The 25,000-nt window shown below is 37.0% G+C and overlaps 1 protein-coding gene and 1 long non-coding RNA gene across 2 annotated transcripts in view; one reads left to right on the plus strand and one right to left on the minus strand.

The window, feature by feature from the left end:
- Window positions 1-5,920: 5,920 nt before the first annotated feature.
- Window positions 5,921-10,037, plus strand: LOC140145787 (uncharacterized). Its single transcript, XR_011858134.1, has 4 exons — window positions 5,921-6,033; window positions 7,498-7,649; window positions 8,370-8,472; window positions 9,301-10,037. It is a non-coding gene; the product is annotated as an uncharacterized lncRNA (long non-coding RNA).
- A 6,904-nt stretch (window positions 10,038-16,941) lies between these two features.
- The window catches only part of LOC140145794 (angiotensin-converting enzyme-like), a 14,212-nt gene continuing 6,153 nt past the window's right edge, over window positions 16,942-25,000 (minus strand). Inside the window, exons 6-13 of the mRNA XM_072167476.1 lie at window positions 24,380-24,477; window positions 23,863-24,035; window positions 23,204-23,427; window positions 22,779-22,923; window positions 22,217-22,315; window positions 21,804-21,926; window positions 20,412-20,572; window positions 16,942-17,961 (exon numbers count right to left, since the gene is read on the minus strand). Coding sequence (XP_072023577.1) covers window positions 17,879-17,961; window positions 20,412-20,572; window positions 21,804-21,926; window positions 22,217-22,315; window positions 22,779-22,923; window positions 23,204-23,427; window positions 23,863-24,035; window positions 24,380-24,477 — 1,106 coding nt within the window. The 3' untranslated portion in view covers window positions 16,942-17,878. The remainder of the gene's footprint in view (window positions 17,962-20,411; window positions 20,573-21,803; window positions 21,927-22,216; window positions 22,316-22,778; window positions 22,924-23,203; window positions 23,428-23,862; window positions 24,036-24,379; window positions 24,478-25,000) is intronic.

The raw sequence follows: 25,000 nt of genomic DNA on the forward strand, positions 1-25,000 counted from the left end.
TGCTCCAGCTGATCGATTACACATCAGAATGTGAAGGCTGCCGGGTCCACATTTCTATAGTACTCTATAATGGTAATCGCTGCGTATACATGCAAGTATAAGTATAGGCCTATAAAGGGTTTTTTTCACAAATGTCCATTTAATTTTATTTTAAGAAGGAGATTGGCATAGAAATATCGGCGTACCCAAAGGGGGTGGCGGAGGGGCAGCTTCTCCCTGTCTTGAGAGGGGATGAGGGAGGAAGAGGGTAGGAGGGATATGGAGAATGAGGGGGGTCTACAGGACGAAATAACATAGTCATAATAGAAAGATAAGGACATATTATTGGAATGACAGGGAGAGTGAGAGAGGACAAAAAGAAAGAAAGAGGGGAAAACTGGGAGAGAGAGAAGGAGAGCGAGGGTGTGATAGAGTTAGTGTAGGTCTAGTAAAGAATAAGTACAGAGAAAGAAAAGAAAGGAAAATAAATGTAATAATAATTATTATAGAAACTTAACACATAACAGCACTAAGCAGCAATTCGATGACATCAATGCCGTTGTGCGTTACGTAATTAAAGAGCCCAGTCAGATGTATTTTGCACCTGCCAAGCACAAGTCACCTAATTTCGAAAACTGGACGTTGAATGTACACTCTCATGAATATTGATTGGCAACATTTTCCAATATGTCAGCGCTCTAATAAGACACAATAGAACAAAGAACGTTGCAGCGCGTTGAGTATTATAATGCAGGGCAGGACCATATTGCAACTTTGGTAGAGCCAGGGCCCAGGATCACTGAACTTTGGACATATACATTACAAAGTGTTTCAAAATAGTATGCAATGAACAAAACCGAACAGTTTTCATTGAAATGGCAGTCACAGGGAGTAATATAAATCGAATTTTATATAACAGCAAAGTACAGGACCTCCCACACCCCATTCAATCAAACACACTTCTTTCAGACACACTCTTAATTTCAAAATTTAACCATAAATCCTTAAGGGATCTAAAATGAGCGTTTATTGCGTTTCGACAGTATTTTTTGTGGGACATGAGAGCACCTCAGACCTATCGAATTGCATTCTGAATACGAAGCATGTCTTTCTGATATCAAATAATTTTCATTTTTGAAAATCACAATATAATGCAAATTTTATGACAAATTATACAAATTTGATATTTTTTGATATAAATCTAATGACATATTCTTAAAGTGTATGTAGCAGGGAGGAAAAGCCGACGGTCAATTGAAAATTTTGACCTTCATATTGAAGATATGGATTTTTTCCCCAAAAGACCTTTTTTTTTTTTTTTGGTGGTTTGGGAAAAAATCCATATCTTCAATACGAAAGGTCAAAATTTTCAATTGATCGTCGGCTTTTCATCCCACCTGCATACACTTTAAGTATAAATCATCAGATTTACAAGGTTTACTTCAAGTACTGTTAAATATCAAAAATATCAATTTTTAATGATTTGCCATAAAATGTGTATTAAATTGCGAATTTCAAAAAATCAAAATTATTTGATATCAGAATGACATTCTTCGTTCAGAATGCAATTCGATATGTCTGATGTGCTCTAATGTCCCACAATAAATACTGTCCAAACGTTCATACCCCAGCCCTTAAGCTTGTTATCAGGGACCAATAAATTTCAAAGTTCATGTTTAAATACTCAAATATAACCCTAAAAGAATAAGGTAGTACAGTTATCCTATAGCACATATGCCACACGCATATTCTCCTCAAAACTTTTAAAGCACACTGACAAAACGACTGTCTTCGTGGTCGTAGGACCACTGCACTTCTAGTTGTTGTTGTTGTTATTATTATTATTAATTTATTATTATTATTATTATTATTATTATTATTATTATTATTATTATTATTATTATTATTATTATTATTATTATTATTATTATTATTTGGCGTTTTTCTTCTTAAATACTAAGTGCAGTTACCATGGTTATCGGGTGTAGTTGTCAAGAGAGGGCTCCAACCAAAGAGCTTTCAATAGTAATAGAGTAGCGATAGATTATGTAATGCTTTGTTCGTTTGATGCCGATTAGAGATTGCGACAAATGGGTTCCGCCATTAAATTGGTCACTGATCAGGCATCATATTAACGCTCTACACAACAGGCGAGTATCAATAAGTGACCACAATACAGTCATGTGTAAGGGCACTCATGTGTAAAGTGGTACCATTGTTCTCACGTATCCCAAATGTGCGCTTGTGTGGGTCTGAAGTCTATAAAGGAGGCTTTAGCTGTCGACGCAATCATCTTTACAACCCACCTGACTTTAGGCGCTTCATTTAAATATTTTGAATGCTCTGGCTGATCTATTACACATCAGAATGTATAGGCTGCCATGTCCACAAAATCTCTATTACTCTATAATGGTAATCGCTATACGTATAAGTAGCTATAAGTATAGTATATGCCTATAAAGGTTGTTTTTAACAAATTTCCATTTAATTTTATTTTAAGTGTTGGTTCCAACCATTGCGTTTTGCTGAGAGAGGGCACTGTATACGTATACCGTTATTTTTCGTACTATGATACTTATCAAGAGAGGGCCCTCTTTATGTTGCTGTAAGATTTGAGTTCGCTTCCGGGTCGTCAATCGGAGGGAGCGCTCACTCTTGTGGGGAAATCAATGTAGCTCAATGTGTACTTAGAGGTTAGGTGTCATTTCATATTAACTCGTTAAAGTTCATTGGGGTTACTCATGAGCTGCTTAGAATATCATAGAATAAATGCACAGTTTTGGAATCGAGTTAAGGGGTGGTGCAATAATTATGTGTAGGCCTACCCCTGGGGGGTGAATTCTCAAAATGGTCTGCCAAAAAACGCTTGCCCCCCCTTTGGCAATGCTAAAAATCTTTGCCCCCTTTCGATGTGCCAAAAACCTTTGCCCACCCCTTTTGACGTGCCAAAAACTTGCCCCCCCCCTTACACATGCAAGATTTTGGGGAACCCGAATTTAAAACCTTAAATTGTCTTATCATATATAATGCGAGCGCAGCGAGCAGGAAATTTTGCATATTTGAATGTGTTCCTAACGTTTTCCTATGCCTTTTTAGGGCGTAATGTAAAAACGGTACCCAAAATATCTGTGCCAAAAATCGCTTGCCCCCTTTCGACCTGCCAAAATCGCTTGACCCCCCTTTGACCTGCCAAAAATGCTTGCCCCCCTTCTGGCCTGCCAAAAAATCTTTGCCCCCCTATAATTCACCCCCGGGGTACACACATAATTATTGCACCACCCCTAAGTGAAAATGGCTTAAGAGTCCGTGCGGGCAAAAAACGACTCTTTGCAAGAATATTTGAAGAAAAATAAAGAAATATTAAACATTCACTATCATTTTAATAGAGAAGAAGTAAAGAAGTAGTTCTATTATTGAATAGATTTGCACCTGAATTAATACAAAATGACTAATGCAGGTTCTAAAAACAATGCTTCTTCATTGCATATCAAAATGATGTTGAATTTGATAAAATTTCGTATGAGAGAGAATTCCATTTTTAATTGCACTATACCAAATGTGGAAGCAGCACTTTGGACCGGGATTTGGACCATAAACCTACACATGTACGCTGCGTCTCGCACCGTACCGATATCGATGAACCTCCGAAACCATTTCAAATTATCCTTGTAAATAAGAAGTATTTCAAATAGCTTTAAATAAATCATTGAAAATTTTAGGAGCCTGGCATAAACGGAGAATATTCAAATTAATTTAAAAATTTAACGACGTGTAATGAAAACAATAAGATACAAAGCAATCGTACCCTTCTTTTACCCAAATCTCATTATCATTATCATTACCATTTTAGTTTCTCATAGACAAGATGAGAATATTTTATCAATTAATTAAGTAAAATTGTTTTTGCAGTCGTTAGTATCAGCAAAGCCAATACAAAATGTGATCAAGCCTAAAGGAATATATGCATACAACTATTAATGAGATTTTACAAAAATGGTGGTATAATATTGCTCTTGTATTTCATTGTTGTTAGTAAAAATTAAAATAATAATTTTTGGAAACCATGTGCCCAAATTTGATAGAATTTAATTTGGTATAATTTAATCATATGTGACGTGTCATGTCAAAAGGAGACACTTTTGGGCAGGTTATCAATTTTGAGGTTTTTACATATCTTAAATATAAAGATATTTTGCTTCACAGCGCCGTTTTCCCCAATGAAATTGGACATTCCTAAGCGAAGATATTGAGTTCACAAGTTATGGTATTAGAAAGTTGGAAATTGAGATATCGGCATTTAAATGTTGAGAGTAGCAGTTACCTTGAAAATGTCTCAAAAAATACAAGATGCCAGTTATATTCCGGTCTGAAACTCTCAGACAATATTTTTGCAGATTTTTAGCTATTTCTCCATTCACAATCCTGCCCAAAAGTGTCTCCTTTTGACATGACACGTCACATATGAATCGTGAATATAGCATAACCATGATAACTGATATATTTGCTTGATAATAAAGCAAATCACAGCTTGCAAGATAGAAACCAATTCATGATTTTAAATAAAAGCTTGATGATATTAAATATGATAAACTTGAAATTCACCACAAAAGATAATATCTTGAAATGTTTTCCCAGTTTGCTGGGTTTTTTTCTGTATTGCTCATTCATTGTGTGAATGAGACTTGTCGCATGCATATATATATATATATATATATGTATTATGCATTCTAATATTTGAAAAAAGACATATTTCATTCTTACATGTATAACCAACTATATTTAATTAAAGTAACACACAAAAAAGTTAAAATTAAGAGCAATATTTCGGCATATACTCAAGATTTTGAATGCTTAGACCGTGATTTTTGTGACTCGATTGTCAGAAAACATGCCGAAAATGCATATCTTTGGCTCGTTTTTCAAGAAAATAGTAAAATAGTGAACTTTTTCTTAGGACTAAATAAATGATTTATAGGATTGAGCTATGTTTCATTTGGCAGAACTTGATACCACCTTTTTAATCCCAAAAAATTAGTGCTGTATTTTTCTTGAATGTGGAGTACTTGTCCGATGCAGTCATTTCAAGCAAAAAGAAAATCCTGAAAATAAATCAATTGGGTAGTCTTTTGTACAGTACAATTTGGGTCGGTCGGGAAAGGACGAACAACAGTTTTAGGCCTTACTGTGCATAGGGAGGGAGGAAAATGATCGTACCAAATCAAAATGTTTGGTCCCATCTACTACCTGCTCCGCTGCACCTAAAGCCCTACCTTTAAAAATGTAGCTCAAAGTATTATGTTAAACAAAAATTAATATGAAAATAAAAGGATCATCAAATTATGAATTGCAAAAGATAATAATGGGAAACAATCACAAGCAATAAACAAAATCAATCAAATTTGGCAATTCAATTTGAAATCCACACTACCCCTGTAAGTATAGCGCCTTAGGGTTAAATAAGGCGAGGATCGTTACATTTACTCCAAATTTACACCTTATTATGGCCATTTTGGGGGCTAAAACCCCAATTTTTGGTCAAAAATACACTTTTTTGATACGAATAATAACCCTTTCATTTGAAACAGGTTTGGAGTTGACATGATATTCCCTCAGTGGAATATAGTGAAAATATCTTCCACGGGGGAGTATAAATTGCAAATGGAATGAACACATTAGCTAGTCCATTTGAAACTCACCCTCACTCAGTGTTCAGGTTGAATCTTTCTCGGAGGAGTATGAATTTCAAATAGAGCTGCTAGTGTGTTTATCCCATTTGAAATTCATACTCCCCCTGTGGACGATATTTGCAAAATATTCCACAGGGGTAGTGTGGATTTTAAATAGAATAGCCCATTAACCACATCTATAGGAAATAATTTATGTACTTTTATAATATTTTTGATGACGTGTCAACTTATTACTATGTTTTGTTAAAAGTAGGTACCGGGGTATATAACGGCAGCCTGCATCGAATTAGCGTCACTTTTCAGCTAGCAATCCTCGTTTGGTTTTTAGTCTTGATAGTTGATAATTCCGTGGTACGTACGTGTTTAGGTAAGTACATTTAATTTATTTAATTCATTTATTTCTTACTTCGCACTATGCATCTGATATATTCTTACTAAGTGACACATGTGATGGTCCATCGACAAGTCATAGGGCATTATTTTAGGTTGGATGTTAACTCTTGAAGTTACAGTCTTCTTTGGTATTACTCATATCACTCTTAATGTCCTAAAACCATAATCCACGAAGTTATAAATACTGCTTTTGCTCATTCTGGACCCAATACATTTATTAGCTTACATTATACCCTTCTAATATATTTTATATAGGCCTACTCCCTGAAAGTGAATGACTGCCCAATACATCCTTTACTAAACGTTCTCTCTTAAATTGGCCGATTGAAATATGTCAATCTTTTAACGATTGATGATAGGAATCGATCTAAATAGATTGAAAAACAGATTGAAATGGGTTTTTTTTTCACTCTGATTCTCTTTGTAGACTGATTTCACTATCTAATCAAGTGTTACTTCTAATGTACTGCCAAATGACATGTGTTGCATATGTTTGGAATGAGATTTCAAACTGTTTTAGAGTGAACATTTTCAATCTATTTTTCAACTGGAAAGGATTTGTCCCCAATTTGGGACGGCAAAAGATTGAAAAACAATGAAAATTTAAAAAGATTTATAAGATTGAGAATCACTCCTTTTGATTGAAAAAAAAAGTTTGAAATTCAAATCACCTGACTGAATTATACAGTCGAAAACGATTTGTCCCTAATTCGGGACGGCGAGATTGAAAATTCAATCTTTTTGATTGAATTTTCAATCTCGCAATCGGGCAATTTAAGAGAGTTTGCATTGAACATGTACTTGCTATATCAATATGTTATTTAAACCTTTTTTTATGGCCCATATCGCAAATTTGTTTTGTTCCCTTTACTCTGTTGCTATAGGCCTACGGTATTGTAATATTTACAATCCTGACTTGAGATTGTTGTTGTTGTATTTAATCATGTTAATATAGCCTAGATATATGGGGTTTTACCTGGACCAATCAGGTCCCTTCTAACCTTATTGACATCGCTAGGCCAGTCAGGTTGGTCTCCCCTACACCTTTTTGTCATGGGGTTGGGGAGGGGTTGCGTCCGTTGCACCCACATACCCCACTTGGCTTTACAAATAGTTGAAATTATTAATAAACATGGTAAATAACTTTAATTTGTTAGTGTCATGAAACATTAAACAGTGCAATTTGTATGGAAGACGGTGGTTTCTTACCATGCTTACGTCTCGCATTTCATAAGCATATTTTAATATCAATATTAAAATAATAATAATAATAATAATAATAATAATAATAATAATAATAATAATAATAATAATAATAATAATAATATTATTAAAATATTATTTTAATATTTAAAAATAATTATGAAAACGCCAAGAGTTTCTTTCACCAAGTGTAAAGCAATTGTTTTTTTTTTTTTTTTTTTTTACATTACTACAGACATCAGAAGATAACAATTGCGCGACTTTGTTTGGCTGTTTTGTTGACTGTATTCCTGGTGTTAGCGATCCAAACAGATGCATTCCCTGAAAAAATGCAGATACAAAAGAGGACTCTTTGCGGCAGTCACCAAATCCCGTCGTGGACAAATGGTAATACATACATATTATTAAATTAATATTTATATAGCTCTGCTACGGAAGCGTCTGTTTTGGTAAATTGTCTTGACGAGATAATTTATATCGTCATGTTGACATAATGCTGATAATAAGTCGACATGGCAAGATAATTATCTTGCCAAGTCGTGGCACTTAGACGCTTCCGTACTCTGCTACATTTAGAATGTAGCTCGCTAAATGATACACATTTCAAATTACTAAACAAACAACAAATAAGTTAGCGCTGCTGCAACGGACATGGGTCCAGTCTTTTGAATTTGCCTGGTTTTACTAACTTGAAATATCCATCCTTTCGTCTTTCCACAAATTATGTGTGATTTGCATAAAAAATAGATTCCTGCTTTAGTTTTTTGAAAGAAAATGGAACAAAATTCTATTTCTTGTTCCAAATTTCCGAAGTTTACAATATAGATTTGTGGTATAAGAGAATTTGAAAGTTTCCGCATTATTTCGTGGCATATTGATGATAACTATTATAGAAAAAGAGTGGGTCATTGGGTAGCCGCACAAAAAAAGGAGGGGGTCATCGGGTATGGCTCTTTGATAAAGGGGTTCATCGGGTATACTAGTATTCAACTTCCAAAAAGAGGCCTATTGACAGGCATATACCGTCACTTCTAAAGTTGAGAGCCGCGCCCGGGGCCGAACGTCGTGCGTCAATATACTAATTATGTTTAATTAATTTTCTTTTAGGTCAGGCAGACAAACCAACCGGCTGGACACCCGGCGATAACTGTAGTCTTACCGAAGATCAATTCGGAGACCTTTCCTGGTTCTGTGGCAGTTGTGCATAGACGTAAGTAAAATGCAAACCAGTATGCCGACCAGTATTTATATTCAACCCCGTTGAAATTCATACGTCCCTATTTTTAGTCTCTAGCGCTTTACTCTTTGCAATCCCCGTTTAATCCGGAAAATTTTGGGGTGGGCATCCCCCGGCTACGCCCCTGCTGAACAAAGCTGATTACATTAAGGGTAGCAGCCACAAAAAAAAATCGATTTTCATTATCTGAATCAATATATTATTGAAAAATAACACTTTGTTGTTTTGCAAAAGTTCGTTCTACAATCATATACTTTGAAAACTTGCTTCATTTATTGTTGTTAATGAGTTATGTATACGTTTTACACAAGTGTTGTTGTTTCAGTCCTCTTTACAACATAACTCAAGAACCACATGACCTACAAAAAGTATATCTGTGATATTTGAATTCTTCTACACGCTCGCTATGAATTGAGCAATGCATTTTTTGCTAAAGCTCACTACCATTCGCAAGATGCTGCGAACTATCTTTTTTTGGCTGCCTCGACCAACAATACATCGTATACCCTTAAATCAAGGCCGAAAACTAAACTTTACCTTAATACTCAACTCAAGCTCTTATTCAGAGCCCTTGTAATATGACATAAATCCAGTCTAGTGATTAGGGCATAAACAACTAAAACAAAGCCCTTGTAATAAGTCCAGTTTTAGTGACTAGGGCCCACCCACAGTGGGGCCCACCATGCACAAACTCTCTCATCCCGAGACGTAGGCCTATGCGCCTTCCCTCTGATCGCGTAATATTTAGCCCATAATTCACGGCCCCTTGTTTAATGATCATTGCTGGGTGTTTTTTTTCAGATCGCCACCGATACATGCCTCTGGCGCAGACCCTGAAGAAACACTTCGACGGTCATCTCGTAGAGCACCTGGGAGCTTCGTGCCATTAAAAGGCAACTGATTTCTGGAATATATTTTAAAATGAAATTATACTTCTTTTAGATCTGATTAAAGGTGGATAGTTCGATTATAAACAACCTCATCCCCACTTTTTATAACATTAATCTGTGGTGGGAATAAACACAACATAAAAAGAAAGTCTACGCTTACGTAACCCATCATGAATCTAAACCTTCTTATGTTTTGACGATTTGGTTGACACAGTCGTATGCAGCATCTTGTTAGCTCTATAATTTGATACCACATTTACTACCAAAACCTCTAAACCACATACAGTATATGAAATTTGCAGGCAGATCTCTAGTTAACCGATTTGTATTGTACAAGGCTCACTCAGTCATTTTAAGGATACGATATACGATTTTTTTTTTAATGATAGAATGAATCCCCTGGCCCACTATAATTACGCACAAAAGACCGCCTCCCCTTAATGAGGCAATGAGAGGGTTTATATATTTATGACGGGTTATGTATGTGCGGAGTTTCAGTTTCAGTTTGTGTTTTGTGTAATAGTACATGCTGAAATCGGACCATGCTCTTTTAAAACAATTGTAAAATGAAGAAAAATAAAATCTGTGGTGGTGGTGGAATATAAAACAAACACACAAAAGATGCAATAAAGCATGTAAACAAAACCATATACTGGTATTGGTATTGTATCAGTTATTGTCGATGTCGTCTAAGTTTCATTGTTCCTGACAGGGTTAATGAAAAAAAAACCGTTTTTTTAAAAATAAATATAAATCAGATTGTTTTGATTTAAATCGATTATTTTTAATTTTTTCTCAATTCCAAGAATTGCTATACACTATAAATCCGACGAGCCAAGTGATGGTCAGATTTCATCCCGCCATTACTAGGGGGGGGCACCCGCACCAAACTGGTGTTGCATTAAACTGCCCAATTGGGTGGAAAAGCGCTGCTTTAATCTATCTTATATTGTATTGCATTGTAAACTGTCAGCATCCTTTTGTCACACGGGTGATGGGACACAATTTAAAATTCCCGTAATGCCTGCTAATGCCTAGCATCATTTCACAATTCAGGTGGGATGGCCCACTTCCATTACTCGTTGACTGCCGATAAACGTCCCAATAAATCGGACTTAGTCACCGGTCAGTTCTCATGATAGATATCCATGGCTAACGATGGTTAACCAGGGCTGTCAACTCTCACGCATTGGCCGTGAGTCTCACGCATTGGGTCACTTTCTCACGGTCTCACGCCAAGGTAGTATAATCTCACGCCTAGGTAGTAAATCTCACGCAAAAAGCTGGAAAATGAGTAAAATCTCACGCATCTTCATGAATAATATGTTGCTCCTACCCCCCGCTTTTCACATTCCCGAGCGCCGTGGATCAAATAATCATGGTACAAAATGAACATTGGAGTCGGCAAATCCCGGTACGCCAAGCAATTCCAAAAAGTTGACAGCCCTGGGTTAACTATGAAAACATGTTAAAGGACATCAAGAAAATTTTCTAAGTTATTTATTTTGAGCTCTTTCGAGTATCGACGAGTAATGGATATATTCTGTAGATTTAGGTTTTGTCTGTGACTGCTAATGTGAGGCCGTCGTAGGTCGTACGGGGCTCAAACTCGGTGGGTGGGTGTAGCTCTGTCCTGGCAAGAAGAAGTTTATGTTCGTTAAGTCATCCAACCCCGGGGCCCCCTCCCAGGGGTCATTTGAGGTCAAATGACTAAAAACTGTCATATGTGCATGAAACTAGGTCGTACGGGACTCAAACTCGGTGGGTGGGTGACGTTCTGTCCTGGCAAGAAGATGTTTATGTTCGTTAAGTCATCCGACCCCGGGGCCCCCTCCCAGGGGTCATTTGAGGTCAAATGACTAAAAACTGTCATATGGGCATGAAACTAGGTCGTACGGGACTCAAACTCGGTGGGTGGGTGTAGTTCTGTCCTGGCAAGAAGATGTTTATGTTCGTTAAGTCGTCCGACCCCGGGCTCCCTCCCAGGGGTCATCTGAGGGCAAATGACTAAAAACTGTCAGATGGGCATGAAACTAGGTCCTACGGGGCTCAAACTCGGTGGGTGGGTGACGTTCTGTCCTGGCAAGAAGATGTTTATGTTCGTTAAGTCATCCGACCCCAGGGCCCCCTCCCAGGGGTCATTTGAGGTCAAATGACTAAAAACTGTCATATGGGCATGAAACTAGGTCGTACGGGACTCAAACTCGGTGGGTGGGTGTAGTTCTGTCCTGGCAAGAAGATGTTTATGTTCGTTAAGTCGTCCGACCCCAGGGCTCCCTCCCAGGGGTCATTTGAGGTCAAATGACTAAAAACTGTCATATGGGCATGAAACTAGGTCCTACGGGGCTCAAACTCGGTGGGTGGGTGTAGTTCTGTCCTGGCAAGAAGATGTTTATGTTCGTTAAGTCATCCGACCCCGGGGCCCCCTCCCAGGGGTCATTTGAGGTCAAATGACTAAAAACTGTCATATGGGCATGAAACTAGGTCGTACGGGACTCAAACTCGGTGGGTGGGTGTAGTTCTGTCCTGGCAAGAAGATGTTTATGTTCGTTAAGTCATCCGACCACGGGGCCCCCCTCCCAGGGGTCATTTGAGGTCAAATGACTAAAAACTGTCATATGGGCATGAAACTAGGTCGTACGGGGCTCAAACTCGGTGGGTGGGTATAGTTCTGTGCTGGCAAGAAGATGTTTATGTTCGTTAAGTCATCTGACCACGGGGTCCCCTCCCAGGGGTCATCTAAGGTCAAATTACTAAAAAGTGTCGTATGGGCATGAAACTTGGTAGGTACAGTCAACATTTAAAGCAGCATTTTTTGTAGGTCATTTTGGGGTCATCCAAGGTCACCACGGGTCATCTGAGGTCAAATTAGTAAAAGCTCATATATGGGCATGAAACTTGGTAGGTACAGTCAACATTTAGAGTTATAAGTTTAGGTCATTTTGGGGTCATCCAATGTCACCCTGGGGTCATCTGAGGTCAAATTAGTAAAAATTGTCATATGGGCATGTCACCATCAGCCTGGTAATCGCGCCCAGCCGAGAACCGCCAAATATGGGTAACCGCCTAGTCTATTTTAAAACTGATGCATCAATGACTATGTTCATCATGTCATATAGAGGCCTTGCATGCGACGTATCATCCCGTAAATATGGCGGACTACTCAAATGCATTCAACAAAAGCATGATTGCAATCTACCGTGACAGTTCGTCTCACACACATAATCCTGCACTACGATCAAATAGGTTGATGACAACATTTGATTGAATGGACTGCACTCCGCCATAACTACGGTGAAGGACACCGGTTGAAAACCTTTGTTTGGAGCCAATCAATAATTTCATGCAGGGCCTCTATTGTATCATTCTCACATAGATATAGAAATACTAAATTCGTTCACTATCTATATTTTTACTTCTAGTAGAGCTCCAATATAAGGGTTAAAGTTATGTTTTAGGTTAGGTTAGGATTTTTTTAAAGTACCCAGTACAGTGAACCTTATGGTACAAATGCGCGCGAAAATTTTAGCATAGGCCTATTGAAACTAAACTAGTGAAATATGGGACAAAAGTGGAATAAATTCGCGCAAAGCGCTAAAAATGCCATTTTGTGGCTATAAAATGTGATGCGATCAAGCAAAATCAGTCGGAACTCGGAAATATTAAATTTTCAGTTTCTTATAGGATAGTAAAAAGCATTTACAAAGCTGGATTTTGAAGAAAACCCCATTGAAATTGAACAACCTGATCCAAAGATATTAGCAATTAAAGAGTTTCCAAAACAAAAGGAAACATAAGGAAATATTGCCTTTGTTTGGCTATATCTCAAAATCAATATTTCCGAGTTCCGACTGATTTTGCTTGATCGCATCACAAATGGCCAAATATGAGGTTAATTTCGACACAAACCAATACACAGGCGTCAATATTGGGGGTGATTATATTGAACATCCCCATGGCAAAATATTGTGGCATTTATCCCCCCCGATCTACGCCTATGTAATTTAGAGCCCTGTGACTCCATCGGTCTCCCCTCTCTCTCATCCCCCCCCCTCCTTCCTTTTTTCTTCCTCCCTTGGCGGAAACTCTAATAGGCACAAAGGACCAATATGCGATACGTAATCTATTTCCTCTTCTTTCTATATCTAACCTCCTTGGGCCTATTATTAGTACTGATATATCATACGCTGGCGAAATTACGTAATTAATCGGATTAATTAACATACTGAGCAATAGGTGAAAACAATTTTGACAAAAGGAGTTGTCCTTGTCAATTTGTAGACATGTACTTTTGATTATTTACATAGCTTCTTCTCCAATCACTGTGTAAAACATCCATCCAAAAATCTGATTGCTATTATTATATGGATGAATGGACATATCACAAAAGGATTGCTTATCTCAATAGGGCATGTACTTAAGCATTTTTTTTAACTGACCGGCGTCATTGGGCGTTTTATCGGAGGTCACCGAGTAATGCCGAAGATCAAAATCGATTTTATGTATTGTGTATGTATCATAGGACGCTCGTATTAATTGTCTCTATGCGCTTGAGAATTCAACAATATAAATAATGGTAGCTCTATTATAATACACATTAATGTTTTAAGCAGATAAAATTCCAAAATATAATTTACGTTTTCTGCCTTTGCTTGTCACGTGGTAGGCCTATGTTGAAGTTGCGATTATATTTTTAAATAAGTTTCAGCTGAATAACAAGAAGACAAGTGGCCTAGTGGTCTAAGGCGCTAGGCTCATAGAGTACTAAGCGTTGCGCCGTGAGTTCGAACCCCGCCTCTGCCAAACTTTAAAAGAAGTAAATTAAAATTTGACTTTTTTTAATTTCATATTTGGGAAATGTGACTGGGAGAATTTATGTATGGTGTGGAGTGGTGTGATAGGGCATGTACTTTAACTGGCCGGCGCGGTCCGGTGACTAAGTCTTTATTGGGCGTTTTATCGGCAGTCAACGAGTAATGAATGGCTGCCATTGAGGTGTAGGAATGCGTAGAATTAGACTTGTCTTAAAAGAGACCAGTGGAATGCTAGACATAATAAGCAATTACTATCCACTCAGTGCGCCAGTGACCATCCTCTATATTGTTATGCATAGTCGATCGATACATGTTTAAATCAGCATAATTCAAAAATACACATTATTTTTTGCTTTAAAATTAATTTTCTTGGTCAATGTCGGATAAAAAACATTGCACTTGGCTTGGATATACCCTCTACCTTTAAAAAAAATCCTGGTATTAAAATTAGGCATGAAATTGCGTCTTTTAGTGTATGATTTTTGATTTCAACTTTGCCTTGATTTTTTAAAATTAACTTTTTAACGTTTCAAACTAATAAAGATTTTTCCCACCGTTATAAGGCACATCGTGTGGGTCTATATAAAAAAATGTAGATATTTTTATAGCGCTTTATGTCGTAAACAGCCTCAAAGCGCTTTACATTTATTCCGCCGTCATTAGATTATGTCGGAACCACGTTTGCAGCCTACAAGAGGCGCAGGATCCATCAGTACAACGACTGTGACTACCCCTACAGCTTCCCATTGCACCTGGGTGGGGTGAGGCAAGCGAGGCAAAGCGCCTTGCCCAAGGGCGCAACACGGTGGTGGGACGGGGAATCGAACCCACGCACGTCGAGCAAACTCTCAGATTATGAGTCCAAGGCCGTAACCAATGAGCCACCGAGCCCTCATATATATAATATATATTATAGTCTTGTCAGAATATCCGTTTTGATTTCGCCTTTATCCACTTAACCCCAAAATGTCCAACCAGTGCTTCATTTCTAATATAACCAGCAGAAATAATCGATATGTCTATTGTGGCTCGCAAAATCATCCATCCATGGGTACATTCGCGAGTTGATTTTGACAAAATTGGTAGTCGGAATTGAAAAATGGTGCAATCAAAACCGAAATTCTGACAAAACTATGACATATAGCCCATTATGATGTGCTTCAGAAAGTTGGGAAATATCTTTCGTCAGCGAATTATGTTACTTTGAAAAGCAAAAACGTTAACCCCAGAAAAAGCTCGCGGGACAAAATGAAGCCTGTGAAAATCGAAAATCTTACACTAGAAGCCGAAATTTCTCACCTAAGTTTAACACCAGGGTTTAAAAAAAATATAGAGTACCAAGCATTATAGTTTTCTTCTAACATTTACCGAAGAAACGAAAATTAATGCTTTTCATTTGACCGAGAAAATTAATTATTGCGTGAAAAGGTGTAACTAAAATTTTTGCTTATTTCAACACCGAATTCGATCGTTTCAAGCGCCTAATTAAGTGACTGAGTGGGTCTTGTTGAACAATATAGGCATCGACTGACTAGCGTTCAGACTGTGTATACTAGAGCTATGAACGTTTGAAATGGTATTTTGACTTTTGAGACAACTTTTTTTTACAATGTATTTTGATAAATATATTCTACATTGAAACGGTGATATTTTGTGCCATCATCGATATCAAGCAAATTTACACTTTATAATGGTTATAATATGCTGAAATACCCATCAAATTTGAGCATATGGTTGGTTTCCAACGTTGATCATTTTCAATTTGCTAAAAACAATAGAATACAAAAGCAGCTGTACCCTTCTTTTAGCAAAATCTCATTATCAGTCATGTGAAGAACTATCTGACTCGTTATTCATGATAAAATACAACAAGATATGTCTTTAAAAAAGACAACGCCATGGATGAAGTTCATGTTTCATAAATTTACATTGACAAGTACTTGGAATGCTAGTAATTTTTTGTAGCACATGCACAACTAACTAGTAAAAAATTGTTACCTTCAATGGCATACTAGGAAATTCTCAAGAATTTTCATGTTGAAAGCTAAATTGAAAAATGTGTGATAAATAGGTCTACATTTATTCATACTTTGAACAAAAGGATCAATGGAAATCACATCCACCGAGTTTCGCTACAATACAACAGTCTATATTCAGACGACCAGCCCAAGGGTAATCATAACCAATTCATGACAATCCAAATATCTATTATCAGTAACTGTTAACTTTGATATGATCTTGATGTTTTGATGCTTAACCAAACTTTATCCCCCCCCCCATCAACTTCGGATTGACGCCCTTGCACCTAGGTCGTCTGCGATTAGATAACCCTATCCGCATTATCCCTTCACCAAGGGGAGTTGGATAGTATCCTACAAGACAAGACTCAATAACACATCTAAAAGCGGCCTGGGGTTAGAATTAGCTTTTCGGTTTTGGTCTGGGGTTACAAAATAGGTATTAGGGTTAGAGAATTTGGGACTAGGGTTACTTTTCTGGATTAAAGAGTTAGAAAGAGGTTTTTTTTTTTTTTTTTTGGAATTAGGGTTGCAGTTCCAGAAGGGGGTTAAGGTTACGTTAGACAATCAATTGTTAATAACCGATTATTGCGTCACTCCACAATAGGTTGAGAAAAAAAGCAGATGTAATAAAACGGGTACACCCCGTCAGTCCGAACCACCGCTAGTCCGAATTTTAAGTTTCCCTAACGCTAACGCTAACCCTAACCCTAACCTAAACTAACCCTAATCCTAACCCTAACCCTAACCCTAAAAATTCGGACTAGCGGTGGTTCGGACTGACGGTGTTTCGGACTGAGGGGGCGACCCCCTAATGAAACAACAGAGGGCTCAATCAAAATTCAGAAGATCGTCAGAGAAAAGTTAAAGCAACATGTAATGTCTTTGCTTGCTATTAAACATCGTTCTTTGCTTGCCATTGGCGTATGACCACTCACACTTTTTACTAGAGTTCTGTTACTACAGATTCTGTTTCAACACTATACTTATCGTTCATTTTGCTTCACATATTTTTAAATGCATCTACTTTGTTTACTTAGCTACATTTAAAAAAATAATCATATGTGACCATCCATCTCAAACCGCTCGTAAAGACGGCAAATTGAATTTCGAGTTACAGTCCAAAATGTGCATAAAGCTGAAGTTGTATTCATAATGTACCTAATAATTGTCCTACAAGTTTCTCATTTCAGTCCAGTCATATACCAATCTTTAATCCTATTGTTGAAGAGGATAATAAGCTTATACATATAGTAAATAGCTTTAGTTTTTGTTTGCTTTGGCTAAATCCTGTTCAAGTGGTGGATTAACCAACACTTAACAATGAGAGGACATTCCTGAACCTCGTTGACTTGGAGATGATTTGAAGTGACCGCCAATTATGACCATTTGATATTTAATACCAGCAATGTAGAAAAGAGATATATTGTAGCACCAAAATAATGTACCTTTTTACTGAAGGAGCAAAGTTTAACAAGCCATAACTCCACTTCTGGATATCGTTTGAAGTCGAATGATATATCATTGTAAAGCTTATGATATATATTTTCTAAACATGCAAGAAAACAAAATTGATCAGGGGCCGACTTTACGAGCGTTTCGATGTGGATGGTCACATATACAGAAGAGGTTGAAATCGCTCATATTATCGTTGATTTCACGGACCACTGAAATACCAGACGAATGCGGATATCACCAAAAGCAATACGGAAGCCGAGTTTGGACGTGCAGAATCTCCATCTAAATTGAGAATATAAAAGAAATGGAGAGTGTGAGAAAACGTTGACGGTCAACCTGCCATAGATTTCAAAGTGAAGAAGTTTCTGTTCAATTCAATTATATGTATCTGTTTCAAATCACGAATACATTTGGCATGACATTATGATAATCAGTGGTGTAGCCAAGGGGCAAAGGTGCCCCCTGAGAAAAGTCTTGCCCCTTCTTGCGACTCTGTCCACGGAGAAGGTTTGGCTACTTCAAAGATTGAAAAGGAGTACACATACCATGCATGAATATCAAACATTCCTCAATGATAACTTTATAAAATAACTTTAATTATGGAATGGGCTTTACCGGTGGGTTTATGGGCAATGGATTTTATTAATAATGTAATTAATTGGTGGGTAAAATGGATGCCGAAAGGACTTCTTTTGCTTTACTTGCAATTACTTATTTTTTCTTGGTTATTTTGCCTTTGTGTTTTATTATGTTTCTTACTTTCTTACTTTGTTGTTTCTTGCTTTCTTTCTTTTTTAATTTACAACATAAAGTCATTTCACTTTTTTTGATAAAAGGTAGCCCTAAAAGGCTGTTTGGTTTGTCTTTGGTTCTTCTGACATGCTGCTCTGCCCTGTACCTGGTTGCTTCCTTGGCGAATACAGGTTTCAGCCCTGGTCCTCATTGCATCAATTGCGTTGCGTACCATCCTTGTGCGCCGGATACTTGCGAATGCATTTAGTAATATGTTTGCGAAGATCTTGGATTTTGCCACAAAGGAAACAAATCAAGTGGTGTGAGGTCTGGTGATCGTGCAGGCCACTCCACAGCATGGGCCATCTCAACCACTCTGTTTGCTATCCGTGGACAGAGTTAAAAACAGGTACTTTTATTCAAAAGGGCATATCTCCAAAAGTTGTGAGCTGATTGAAATAATTGTTTTGGTTTATTAAAGCTAACGATTAAAGGTTTCTTTACATACCAACATATATTTAATCAACTTTTTTCAGAAATAGGAGAAAAAGAGGGCGCAATGAGGGGCCTCTCTTTTTGGGACACCCTGTATTATCCCGACTATTGAGGGCGACGTTATCACAGTAAAGCCGTTTTGATATTTTCTCTCTCCGTATTCAGCGAATCGTTCCACGGGTTGCAAGGAGACAGCCCGGGGGAGACAGTTTGTAGTAATCGGGTGTTCTTCGCTATTGATATATTCTATTTCCTTGAAAGCTTATTATACCATGTATGGCCATGTGTTTTAAACTCACCACCCTTAGCGTTACATCACAAATATTATGAATTTTTACACCAATCAAGTTTCAAATTAGAATATCTCCACAACTATCAACCCTAAACTAGCAAAAGTATACATTTTTGGAAAGCTGAAGGCAAAAGCAATTTAAATATACACATTTCAACTCACTGTACAGGGTGACCTTGAAGTTATACAGGGTGGAATAGAAAAATCTAAATAAAAAATGGGTCATTTAATGCATTGCTTATTACTAACTTACAGTTATAAACTGAAAGTAAACAACATTGATTTGGTTAGAGGTTAGGGGGAGCCTACTGACTCTGGAAAAAAAATCACAGCTGTTTGGTAATCTCGGAATACAGGGTGTCCCAAAATATGTTCAATTTTGTTTTACAATTCAACATATTTTGAACTGAAACATTTTACCCCTAACCCATACAAAAAAAGTAAGTCCATATTTAGATTTCTCATCAAATTTCCTCTCAGAAAATGTAAACTTTGACTATGATAGGATAAGTAATTAAAAATTTACAGCAACTTATAGATTTTGAAGACATCCGCATTGCTTACTACAGTGTTTAATATGAAAACGGGTAGTTTTGTACATAAAAGTTTGCATTTTATAGACTAAACCAATCATAAAGAGTTAAAAATGATTAAAAACAATTAGCAGAATTAATAATCGTTCAAAAAAGCTCTTAGCCATGTCTGTAGCCCATATGGATGCAAAGATATGATCAGTTGATTCAACGCACACACACAAAATCTTTATTTCCCATAGACTTTGCACATACCGCCACCGCCTCATCCACCACCTCGGTCATTCTGAACTCAAACAACTCTAACTCCACTATCTTAGCTGATAAACAATAACCTTTGGAGGTCTGTTAGGGTACTTATATAGCTACAAAATGACACCAAACACACTTCAATACCTTTTGTTTAAGCAGAGATATAACAATTTGAATGAGTCTTGATTTGGAAAAGCGTAACAACACCACCATTTTTGGGTGGCGAGTTCAAAACGCGTGGCCGTATACCCTCTTACCAAAGCCCTGGAACCAAAGTTTGTACAATGTTCTCTATCTTTGTTTTGGAAATATAATCGGTGACTTCAATCCACTATAAATCGTATATGATTTCACTTGTCAGTTGTCATGGATTACATTTTCAAATGATCACTGTTCTAAGCCCACGTAGCATATTCATTTTAACTCACCCCATCCAATGTACTCTTCATTCTCAGCATTAGTCTTTTCAAGCCATTTCATCAAAGGAGCATAGTATTCCATAATAGCATCTGCTGACATCTCACGCTGTCCCGTGATGGCTTCCATTGCGTCACGCCATGGTTTGCTCTTTCCCATTCGGAGCATTTGTCTGTTTTTGTTGTCAGAAAAAGGCATCCAAAGAATCGGTAATAATTTTGCTTTTTATGGGTATACCGACTACATTCAACGCAACATTCCAGCGACAATTTTAAAGCGAGTGACCTTGAGGATTTGCTTAGGATCCACATCAAGTTGATATTTTGTTCTACAAAATCAATTGTATCATCATCCGGGATCATCATTTTGATTCATTGTGCCTCATCCGTTCAATACTCATGACTCAATAACTTAAGGTGGTAATGGATGCATTATAAAGTGCTCTAAACATGTTTTAAACAGATTAATTGAGTAGAGCAAAGTACACTGATCAATATGCCTTTTGTTTGGAGTCAATCAGACATACGGTTTTCAAAATAATCAATTTGTATTTTCTTTGTATCTTATTGTTTTTATCAATAATCAATCAAGTTAATGAGCTAAAATGACTGGAGAAGCTCATTTACATATAATTTTGCCAATATTTTGCTAAAATCCATGCATAAATGTTCAGGGTACTTTTATTTTGCATAATTTTGCCCTGAAACTTGGTCAAAGTGTTTCTAATATGTTCTAATGTATTATATAGTGAAGCCGCCCCTAATTTGCATATTTGCATAATTAATTAGCATTTATGCAAATTAGCTCATTAATTATGCAAATTAGAGGGCGGCTTCACTATATAATACATTAGAACATATTAGAAACACTTTGACCAAGTTTCAGGGCAAAAGTATGCAAAATAAAAGTACCCTGAACATTTATGCATTGATTTTTAGCAAAATATTGGCAACAATTACATATTTATGAGCCTTTCCAGTCCTTTTTAGCTCATTAACTATATTGATTATTGACAAAAACAATAGGATACAAAGAAAATATAAATTGATGTATTTTGGAAACCGTATGTCCGATTTGCTCCAAACAAAAGGTATATTGATCAGTGTACTTTTACCCTACTCAATTAATCTGTTTAAAATATGCTCAAAGCATTTTCTAATTTCTAGAAAATGCATCCAATATCACCTTAAGCCCTATTATAACATTTGCTGAGGAGGACGCAAGTAAATTTTTTAAATTCTGTTTTTACACGATTGTAATGGAAGTTAGTAAACTAACATACCCTGCAAATATCAAGACTTTAGGTGCTGTAGTTTTGTCAAAATATTTTTTAATCGCATCCTTTTTTATTCTGTCTTTGTGTTTCTTTTAGTCAGTACTTAACACTATGGTGAAATATTTACGCTAGCTTTCTGCCTGCTTCTTTGGACCTATAGATGTCACATCTATGCAACGGTCCCATATGTCCAGCGGCTTCACACAACGCTTTATGGAATTGAAATTGCATTATTGTACGTAGAAAGTATCTGCAATAAAATGTTTTCAGACACCAGATAAACTATTTTTAGTGAGACTAAAATGAAGAATTCCTTATAACAAAACAGGTTAGGTTAACGTCTTTAACTATACAGTAAGGGAGACATTCCTGCATGCAAAATGCTCCACGGATGTCCCAGAAACATTTCATAAAAATTATAACATCGATATTTTTGCTTATACTCTTCCTGTATAAAATATGCCGGGTTACAAGCATATTATATGAGCAGCACAATAGATTAACTTTCTATGATGTTAGTTGAAATAATTGCAATATTACCCTAAAAACGGATAATCAATGGTGATGTGAAACATAGCTCCTGGATCGAAGTCCTGTTCTGTTCGTTCCACGGGAGGCCGGACACCAACAAGAGTTTTCCTAAAATGAATGAAAATAACCAAACAAATTAACAACAACAAAAACACTCATAACTTTATAACAGCGTTACATAATAATAATAATTTGAGCTTCCAGTGGTGAAGACCCGGGGTGAAGACAACTAAATACCCTGCTCACTGAGCCGGTGAGAGCGTTTAAGGAATAGAGTCCATGTCGAAGCAATGTAACTCATTTTATTTCTCTCTTTTAGGGTCCCTTTATAATATCGTGAACATTCCAAAACAGCAAAATTAAGAGTCATAATGTAGTAAATATTGTAGTTGCAAACAAAAATGTTATTTACATTCAAATAGTAAAAGTGCACTCGAATAAAACGATCATTTATGTGCAATATATGTTTTGAATATTGCTTATCAAAATATGACAAATTATTTGATAAAAAGACGCTCCAAATTTAGAAAGCTCGGTGGATATTTTCATGGATTCCATCGGTAATACTTACTTGAGCTCCCACCAACGCTTCATCCAGTTATCCTGATCAACCTTCCCGGCAAACACATCATATCGCCATTGTTCTAAAGCTAGACTGAACGGTAAAGTTCCTATGGTGTTTAATGCTGTCTTTAGAAGGAAATTGATGTCTATTTCTGATTACAGAAACAAAGACCATAATTAACATAATGTAAAAACTGCGTAAATATAAAAAATATGTTATTAGAATAGTGGGTCAATGTCATAAATATCCCACACCTTTCTAAAAGAAGACAGATTGAAGAATAGTGGGTCCATGTCTTTTATATCCCACACCTTTCTAAAAGAAGGCATATTGATTGTTGTATCTACCTTGTTTTCTACCTGTCAACATTACTGACTCTCAATTATACTAGACTATAGTTAAGTATGAGAAGCTACCATGAAAATACAAACCTTCATCTTCTATGTTCTCCTCCAATAACCCAACCTCATATAAATGTTTCGGTGAACCAACAGATAAGCTGATGACCTCTCCAACGGCTTCGTGGAATCCGTTGTTGGCCCCGTCTCGAAATATCAGGGGCAAATCCTTGTACTGCAAGTAGTACTGAATATGTCCAAATTCGTGGTGAATGATTAAGAAGTAGAACATGTTGACCTCTGTACACATTTTAATTCTAAAAGAAAAAATAATAACACAATACTGTTGAATCAGAGCCACCTGTGGGTTTGGTATGCTCGGTGAAGATCATCTAGAAAGATGTTTACAAGCGGAATATGCCGAACATTCACGTCGAAATACCAATGGATCATTAACTCACCTTAATAGAATTCTGCCAAAAAATATCTGCAATTAAAATCCACGAAGAACCCTTTGTAAAATGACAGAATATGGAACTAATCTGTTGAAACTCGCCATTGTATTGTACTTTATGAACACAAAGTCTTCGAATGCCATCAAGCGCAACCATACTTTAGGGAGGTCCTTTGCGAAAGTTTCGCACTTCTGCGGTCTATGTATATCTATAGCTGATCTTATAGCGCATAAAACCTATTCAGCACAGTGTTTGAATTTGAAAGAAATACATTATAGAGATGCACTTAATACATACCTGAAATCTTTTCCATTCAACAAGTCCAGGGCTGAGGGATGACAAACAACTTCCCTGCCATCACTAGGTTTCTTAATCAAACTATGATCCCAGAACTCTTGAGGAGCAGGAATAAGCCCACATGATGTGAAAAATTCATCTGTCATGTTAAACATACGCTCCGGGGTATAGCCCTATTATGTAGTGATGAAAATACAAAATTGGTTTAATTTGCATAATTGTACATGTTGGGCAAACTTGTTAGTTAGTTATGCCATTGTCTCAATCAGTTTTGAGAATGTTTGACAACGCTGTAAATCTATGTTGTTCAAATGGTCCAATTCGGCAAGTTTCAACTTTTCCAACAAGACTGATTCCTCTATACTAGCAATTAGGGAAATCTAGGTTCATCACAATTCGAATTGCCAGGAGGACAAGACATTCATATCCAATCAGACCTTATTACTCACAAGTTTTAGTGAATGGCAAGAATCGCTAACAAGCAGGATGTAAAGAATTCTTACACATGAATACGTACCTGTTTAACCATTTCGTCCGTTACATCTATATTTGGTGTATCTGGATAAGGTACCACAAGTCTGTAAATTTGGCCCCAGAAACGGCCCCACATATCACCTGAAGGAAATATTTTACGAAAAACGATTACGAAAATAACATGACATCATGAATATTGAACATCTTGCTTACAAAATGTACTAAGCAAGAACCACACTGAGCACCCTTTTCAATAAAAACCACAGACTTTATCTGTATGGTGCTGCTGGATCAAAGGCGTTGGCTTTGGCAAGTCATACCTTGTTTTGACAGTCATCATCAGTCGGCTACGGAGCAGGCGACCACAAGCTTTCTCCAACTATCTTGGGCAAGCCAAACAATTTTGTTTGGCTGCAGCATCCCTGCAGTATCTCCCAGGAGGTGCTGGTACAGTGTGCGCGGCCGTCCGGTTTCCTCTTCCAATGTGGTGGAATATAAAGGGCATATTCTTTCACAGGCTCGTCGTCTTCAAGACGCAGTATATGCCCGGGGGGTTCTCAGTACAAATGACCATACGGGGACGTGCCGCAAATATGGGTAGCATTTTCAGCCTTTTGGTATATCAATGACCCCTTTTTCAAAGCCTATTTTGGTATATGAATGG

This window comes from Amphiura filiformis, chromosome 1, assembly GCF_039555335.1.
Source record: "Amphiura filiformis chromosome 1, Afil_fr2py, whole genome shotgun sequence".
Taxonomy (NCBI): domain Eukaryota; kingdom Metazoa; phylum Echinodermata; class Ophiuroidea; order Amphilepidida; family Amphiuridae; genus Amphiura; species Amphiura filiformis.